Genomic DNA, 7,997 nt, shown 5'->3' with positions numbered 1-7,997 from the left:
TTATGTCAGAACCGCTGTAATATCGGCCACCCCTGTGCAAATCACCAATTTAGGCCTCAAATGTACATGGTGCACTCTCACTCCTGAGCCTTGTTATGCGCCCGCAGAGCATTTTACGTCCACATATGGGGTATTTCCGTACTCATGAGAAATTGCGTTACAAATTTTGGGGGTCTTTATTTCCTTTTACCTCTTGTGAAAATAAAAAGTATGGGGCAACACCAGCATGTTAGTGTAAAAACACTATTTTTTTTTACACTAACCGGGTGATATAGACCCCAACTTTTCGTTTTCATAAGGGGTAAAAAGAGAAAAAGCCCCCCAAAATTTGTAACTCAATTTCTCCCGAGTACGGAAATACCCCATATGTGGCCCTAAACTGTTTCCTTGAAATACGACAGGGCTCCAAAGTGAGAGAGCGCCATGCGCATTTGAGGACTAAATTAGGGATTGCATAGGGGTGGACATAGGGGTATTCTACGCCAGTGATTCCCAAACAGGGTGCCTCCAGCTGTTGCTAAACTCACAGCATGCCTGGACAGTCAGTGGCTGTCCAGAAATGCTGGGAGTTGTTGTTTTTACGATATGTTTTCTATTTTTATTGGGGGGGGGGGGGACAGTATAAGGGGTATATATGTAGTGTTTTACCCTTTATTATGTGTTAGTGTAGTGTTTTTAGGGTACATTCGCACTGACGGGTTTACAGTGAGTTCCCCGCTAGGAGTTTACGATGCGGCAGAAAGTTTTCCGCAGCTCAAACTTGAGGCAGGGAACTTAGTGTAAACCTGCCGGTGTGAATGTAACCTCCAGCTGTTGCAAAAGAAGTTTCACTGGTAGGAAAACCTTCAGTTAGGTTCCGTTACCTAACTCACTATTTTGCAACCAGGGTGCCTCCAGCTGTTGCAAAACTACAACTCCCAGCATGTACTGATCTCCGAAGGGCATGCTGGGAGATGTAGTTATGCAACAGCTGGATGTATGCAACTACAACTCCCAGCATGCCGAGACAGCTGTTTGGGCATGCTGGGATTTGCAGTTTTTAACCATCTGGAGGGCTACAGTTTAGAGACCACTGTACTGTGATCTTCAAACTGTGGCCCTCCAGATGTTGCAAAACTACAAATCCCAGCATGCCCAGACAGCAAACTGCATACGCCCTGCGTCCGAAGAGGTTAAAGTCTTAAATATTATATAACATCTGAAGCCGATATGATATTCTCCCATACTTTACATGACTTTTATATGATAGTCTCCCATATTATATAACGTATGATGTTTACATGATAGTTTCTAATATAATATATGACATTTATATGATAGTCTCCTATATTATATATGACTTTTATATGATAGTCTCCCATATTATATAACGTATGATGTTTACATGATAGTTTCTAATATAATATATGACATTTATATGATAGTCTCCTATATTATATATGACTTTTATATTATATTCTCCTATATTATATATGACTTTTATATTATATTCTCCTATATTATATATGACTTTTATATGATATTCTCCCATATTATATAGGACTTTTATATGATATTCTCCCATATTATATATCACTTTTATATTATATTCTCCCATATTATATATGACTTTGATATGATATGGATTTATTAAATGCAACGCGTTTCGCTGCGCATGCGCAGCTTCATCAGGCATAACAAGAGAAGGCTGATGACAGATATATATATAACTTTTATATGATAATCTCCCATATTATATAGGACTTTTATATTATATTCTCCTATATTATATATGACTTTTATATTATATTCTCCCATATTATATAGGACTTTTATATGATATTCTCCCATATTATATAGGACTTTTATATGATATTCTCCCATATTATATAGGACTTTTATATTATATTCTCCTATATTATATATGACTTTTATATGATATTCTCCCATATTATATAGGACTTTTATATTATATTCTCCCATATTATATATGACTTTGACATGATATTCTCCTATATTATATATGACTTTTATATTATATTCTCCTATATTATATATGACTTTTATATGATATTCTCCCGTATTATATATGACTTTTATATGATATTCTCCCATATTATATAGGACTTTTATATGATATTCTCCCATCTTGTCTTACAGGTTACGGCACATCTACCTGGGCAGTGCCTTGAGGACAGCGTACAGGTTAGATTCTCTTTGCATTACCTTCTATCTATATCTTATTACTTCATTATGTTTGGCAAGAAGAAATGACTATGGCTTTGTTCACATCTGAGCAGGAGACCGATGTGGGGTCTCTGACTAGGATACATACCTGCAGCCCGGAGTGGTGTCCCTCTGAAGGTCCGCTTCTTTCTTCAGTGAATTGTGCAGGAGGCGGGCCCGCTGGTTGAATTTGAATATTCATGAGCGCTGGTCATGTGAGCACTCAGTAGGCGCAACCACTCACGTGACCAGCGCCCATGAAATATTCAAGCTCCCCTGGTAGGCCCGCCTCCTGTGCGCAATTCACCGAAGAAAGAAGCGGACCATCAGAGGGACACTGCTCCGAGCTGCAGGTACGTATCTTAGTCAGAGACCCCGCATCGTCTCCTGTTCCCCCGCACTATAACCCAGTGTATTGAGTTCAGTATGGGGGAACAGAATGATCGTTTTCCTTTAAACTTATTGATGCTTCTATTTCAGGTTCTCCCAAGAGTTACCTGTCAGCTCGCCCAGTTTACCATCTCTGAGGTTTGTATCTATGTATTTTTCTATTTAGCAAACGGATGTTGAGGCAGCGCAGCCAGAGTAAAGTGTAGTTGGTGGGTGCTGGCTAGTTTAAACAGTCCCGGTCGCAGACAGTATAGAAATATCCAGTAAAAAGGTTCAGCAGCACACCAGAAGAATTGCAAATGGGGATTTTTAATGTCCCATGTTCAGATACAACGTTTCAGCAGTTTCCCACTGCCTTTCTCAAGCATCTCATGCTGAAACGTTGTATCTGAACATGGGACATTAAAAATCCCCATTTGCAATTCTTCTGGTGTGCTGCTGAACCTTTTTACTGGATATTTTACTATTTATTTATCTGCTTGGGCAGGTTACCAACCAGTAACGGCTCTGCGGGCAGATACCTTGGATAACGCCAAGGGAGATGCCGGAAGCATATGTGGTCCCTTAGTAGCTTTGGCAAAAAGGGACATCGAACCTGGAACCTCGCAGGTACTTTTTGGTCTGGAGGCGAAGGGTAAGGTTTGTTGGGGGCCTCTCTCCTGTCGGAGAAGGGCTTGCGATAGACCGCATCCTTTGTGCACATTTTTTAGTGTAACACGTTCGCACTTTTTCTTGCACTTTGGGTGATTCGAGAGCACGTTCCTCGGCTCTTAAAAAAAATGTATTTGTAATGTTTATTTAATTCATTATGTTTTATACCTCCCTTATAACAAAACCTCTCCTTTGTCTCCCATTATATTTAGACTGATAGCACATCATCAGATGAGGATACAAGTTCGGATGAATCCAGTCCCATCAGCCCCATCCGTCCTAACAGTCCTATTAGCTCCATCGGCAGCATCAGCCTTCAGGTATTCCCTTTTCTTTCATTTACCTTTTATATGTAACACTTATGTATAATGCCAAATCGCTTCTTGGCCTTTTGGCTAAGATCAAGTGTAGTACCTCTTTAGCTAGTTGGCGGTGTGGGAGACCACCAAGGCAGGAGATGGGAACCACACAGAACAGTCCAGGTGTACCAGGGTAAGCCATGTGCATCCGGCGGCCGAGCCTGAAGCGACCTGCGCCATCTGGATTTGGCCCTAAGGTTCTAGTAGAGTGAAGGCCGAGGTGCAAAAGTGCCCTGGGAGTGGTGACCCCAGGGTGCCGGAACTCACTTGGGATTGGCTACCCCACTTGACTGATGGCACGAAGCACGCACTTTTTTCTCTCATTCTTCTGAGCATTCACCTCTAGCGTTCCGGCCTTCTGGCTCTTGATCTGCAGAGGATTTTTATAGATCATTCACTTATTTCTATTATGTGTTTTTGTCACTGTGCTCACGTTTGTGTTCTTTATGTGTCACAAGGATTTGGTAGTATGCGGTAGCCCTTCTGGGTGTCCCTCCTGCCAGTCTAGGGGAGGTGAGTGTGTGGTCATTAGGTTCCTCACCTCCTTGCCATACCCTGTGGTACTCCTGCTTCAGCATGAGTTCCAAACCGGTTTTACTGGTTCCTTGGTGGCAATCTGGTTAACGCCTAGTTGCCCGCCGGGAACACTTTTCGGTCCCTGAGTAGCTTAAGCCAAAGGGGACATTGTACCTGGAACATCGCAGGTGTCTTATGGCCCGGAGGCGAAGGGTTTGGTTTAGTTGGGGGGCCTCTCCTTTCAGAGAAGGGCTTGCAATGGACCGCATCCTTGTGCACGGTTTTTGTGTGAACACTTTTGCACTTGTTACTTGCACTTGGGTGATTTGGGAGCACGCACTTCGGCTCTTCAAAAAAAAATCTACCTATCTATCTTATATTTACCTACCTATCTATCTTATATCCACCGATCTATCCGTCTATCTATCTATCTTATATCTACCTATCTATCTATTCTAAGGCTATGCTCATCTTTAGCTTAAAAATACTAATAAAACACTCTTTTGATTTTTATCTGATCTTCTCCCGTATTTTCTTAGCAGGTCCCAGCACCCCAGTGTCCTCAGCACATCTTTCTTCATTGTCCTGGCTCCCTGGTTAGTTTATACTTTTCATATTGTTTATATGTAATGTTTATTTCATTAATTTATTGTGTAGAACACCCTGTTTGTTATATATCTGCCTTATAACAATAGCACATATGGTAACCCTGGACCTCTCCTTTATCTCCCATTATACTCAGACTGATAGTTCTTCATCAGATGAGGAAACAACAAGTTCGGATGAATACAGTCCCATCAGCCCCATCCGTCCTAACAGTCCCATCTGTCCTATCGGCTCGATCAGCAGCATCAGTGATCAGGTATTCCCTTTTCATTCATTTACCTTTTTTATATAACACTTCTGTATAATGCCAATGACTTTTTGTGTAAGGCTATGTTTGCACGGCGGAATTTCCGCAGGGAATTCCGCAGAGATTCCGCAGCAGCAGTGTCCCATTAGATTCAATTGGATCCTGCCGCTCTGTTCAGAGGGCAGAATTTCTGCACCAGAAACATTAAGGGTACGTTACCACCTGGCGTATTTTGCTGCGTATTTGCTGCATATTTGCTGCTGCGTATTTTATTTCCCATTGAAGTCAATGGGAAAGAAAATATGCAGCAGCAAATATGCAGCAAATACGCAGCAAAATACGCCAGGTGGGAACGTACCTTAAACGTGAAATTAAATTCCAGTGTCCGCAGAAAGAATAGTATGTTATGCCGGCGCTCCGCTCTCAGGGGCAATGTTCACGCAGAGATTTTCCTTGAGAACATAGCCTAAGATGAATCCCATAGCTGGAGCTAGGCTACACATATCAGATCATTTAATCCCCTGATATCTACTATTGTAGGAGAATCAGGACACCCCCATACACTGGGCTCCTCTATATATAGCCTGGGTTTTATGATTAAGGGTAGAAAGTCCCGTGTCTGTCTCCTCCATCATGCCCCTAACATGGGCCAATTCCTCTAGTAGTGTGCCACATAGGCAAAAAATGTGAGGATCCAGCCGAAGGCTGAGGCCAGACTTACCAGAGGTTCTCCACTCCTGGTTATACATTAGCCCCATTGTCTATAAATGAAGTGGCAGATGACATACTTGCTCCGGACAGTTCCTAAAATGGACAGAGGTGTCAGCAGAGAGCACTGTGGTCTGACAGAAAGGAAATTTATAAAGAAAAGAACTTCCTGTGTAGCATATAGCAGCTGATAAGTACTGGAAGGGTTATGATTTTTAAATAGAAGTAATTTGCAAATCTAATGCAAAAAGAAGCACACTAGTGCTTGCTTCTTCCGGCCTCTTTGAAGGACTCAGGACCCCCAGGAATCTTTAATTTCATGATCTTGGCCGACTGTATATTCCAGAGAGCACTCTACTATGTAATATTAATGTCTCCTCTTTTATGTTTTCAGCCACAACCAAGGTACTCCGTAAGATACCCAGGACAAGTCATCCCGGAGGTCAGTTTCTTCTCATAAATAATATGTAATATAATAATAAGAATAATATCTAATAAGGTGTATTTCTTCTGGCATCTTATACTAGGATTGGTTCATTGGTCCCATGCCTGAGTTGGCCTCAATGCCGGAGTATAGGGCCATGTGTGAGTGGTACAGCTCAGACCGCGAGGTACGTACTATACAAATACATGGAGCTATGTCTATAAGCCAGTGTGGCTCCAGCTGTTGCAAAACTAAAACTCTCAGCATACCCAGACAGCCTTTGGCTGACCGGACATGCTGAGAGTAGTGGTATTTCAATGCAAGAATAAGCCTAACATATAACCACTTTATTCACCACAGGCACATAGAGATAATCTGGTGGTCACACGCAGTCATGTCGGCAGACCATCTGAAGCAACATCAGCAGAGGAATTAATAAGTATAAACATTACATGTGCCTTCAACTGCACCATAACATCGAGGCCATTCATGAGATTATATAGAAACCTTAGATCGAGACTTATGAAGGCGGCCCAAAGATTACGGAGGGCCCTGCAACAGCACTGACAAAAAAAAAAAAAAAGAGAGTCCAAGGTAAGTGCCGGTTATTGCTGACATCTCTACACTCACACAGTAATATCACAATCCTCTTGTGGTCGGTGAAGGACATCGAGCACTCGTCATAAATAATGTTATAAATAATATCTGTTTTCTTTTCCAGAAACATCTATGAACATCTCCCTCCTGCCAGGGGGACTCTCTGAAGCGATAGAGTACTGAGGGCCAGTAGAAGCTGGACATGCCCTGTGAAGCCTGTGTACTCCGCTATGTCCACAATAAAAGGATTGAGACCTATTGAAAAGTGCCGTTCTGCTTTATTTCTATACCTTTGTATCACTTTGGGGATGTTTATTGATTTGGGAACAGAGCATCATGTCCACAATCTAGGCTATCCTGTAGATGGTGAACCACATGGACTGTCGTTACTGAAGGACTACAAGGTGCATATATTTGTGGTGTACAGCCGACTCTGAGGTGTTTTCCTTTGCAAAAACTGCAACAATATACAGGACCTCTCTACACTGAATTCCAAATGTGTCTCAGTCTTTGGAAATATATAGTTAAGGGCAGGAGGGGAACCTACATGTAATAAAGCTGACCAAGATATTGCCTCAAATAATCCTGTGAAACCATTATATAGGGAAATCCATCTGACCACAAAATACACAGGCCAACCGGGCAAGCAGAATTATGCCCACCTGATCCCATGCCATATAACAACCGTTTCCCTGCTATACTCCTCCCACTCCCCGTTTCCTTCAAATATTCTCACATTGCCCTTCCCCCACATAACAGGCTGGGTCTGGCTTTTCTCTTACATTGTAGAAGCATAGAATGAGTATATAAAATATAATAATGGGGACTGTTCTCTGTTCTAGAAAGAAATATCTGTATGAATTCTAATTTTCCCTTATATATTTTGTCTCTCTTTATTCTAGCATAACGATTCATGAAACCAGTGGATAAACAGCTAAAGCTGAGAGCAAGATTGTGGCCTTGGTCATAAACGTACCTGTCCTCGCTATTGCGCTGCACCTGTTCCCTGAGGAGCACTGCTGGGACTTGTCCTCATTACACTCTCCTCATTTATGGACTTAACATTTTTGGGACCTGAAATTAATAAAATCATTGTTTATTACTTATCTGTGCATCTAAGTATCTTTATGAATCGTAACAGTACTTACATTTCCCAAAATGTCATAAATATGTAATAGTTGTGGGTCCCTCAAGGATTTGCACCAATCTTGAGAACAACCCCCACCCTCCTTGTATGGCCTGCTTGTGGAGACCAGAGGGGATTGGTAAGACAAAAATAACCAAAATTGCAATT

At 41.8% G+C, this 7,997-nt stretch overlaps 1 protein-coding gene across 3 annotated transcripts; it reads left to right on the top strand.

The window, feature by feature from the left end:
* The first annotated feature begins 2,072 nt into the window (after positions 1 to 2,072).
* On the top strand, positions 2,073 to 7,774 carry LOC130309301 (uncharacterized). 3 transcript variants are annotated; one of them, XM_056552313.1, is made up of 10 exons: positions 2,073 to 2,184; positions 2,686 to 2,733; positions 3,459 to 3,566; positions 4,664 to 4,717; positions 4,864 to 4,983; positions 6,077 to 6,124; positions 6,210 to 6,293; positions 6,467 to 6,700; positions 6,828 to 7,107; positions 7,606 to 7,774. In XM_056552313.1, exons 1-8 carry the CDS (start codon positions 2,113 to 2,115, stop codon positions 6,671 to 6,673), a joined length of 741 nt encoding a protein of 246 aa, XP_056408288.1. In that variant the 5' UTR covers positions 2,073 to 2,112; the 3' UTR covers positions 6,674 to 6,700; positions 6,828 to 7,107; positions 7,606 to 7,774. The 3 variants fall into 3 exon arrangements, with proteins under 3 accessions (XP_056408288.1, XP_056408287.1, XP_056408286.1); XM_056552312.1 differs by having other exon boundaries at positions 4,661 to 4,717; positions 6,828 to 6,968; XM_056552311.1 differs by having other exon boundaries at positions 4,661 to 4,717.
* Positions 7,775 to 7,997: the final 223 nt, after the last annotated feature.

This window comes from Hyla sarda, unplaced genomic scaffold (assembly GCF_029499605.1).
Source record: "Hyla sarda isolate aHylSar1 unplaced genomic scaffold, aHylSar1.hap1 scaffold_1523, whole genome shotgun sequence".
NCBI classification, from domain to species: Eukaryota; Metazoa; Chordata; class Amphibia; order Anura; family Hylidae; genus Hyla; species Hyla sarda.
Note: the sequence above shows the minus strand (reverse complement) of the source record. Positions and strands in the feature narration are given on the sequence as shown.

Excerpts from the sequence above, each read along its gene's own strand:
- LOC130309301 (XM_056552312.1), top strand. The coding sequence starts at position 2,113 with ATGATATTCTCCCATCTTGTCTTACAGGTTACGGCACATCTACCTGGG. Across the intron at positions 2,185-2,685 it reads GCCTTGAGGACAGCGTACAG|GTTCTCCCAAGAGTTACCTG; the intron begins GTTAGATTCTCT and ends CTTCTATTTCAG. Across the intron at positions 4,718-4,863 it reads TTCATTGTCCTGGCTCCCTG|ACTGATAGTTCTTCATCAGA; the intron begins GTTAGTTTATAC and ends CATTATACTCAG.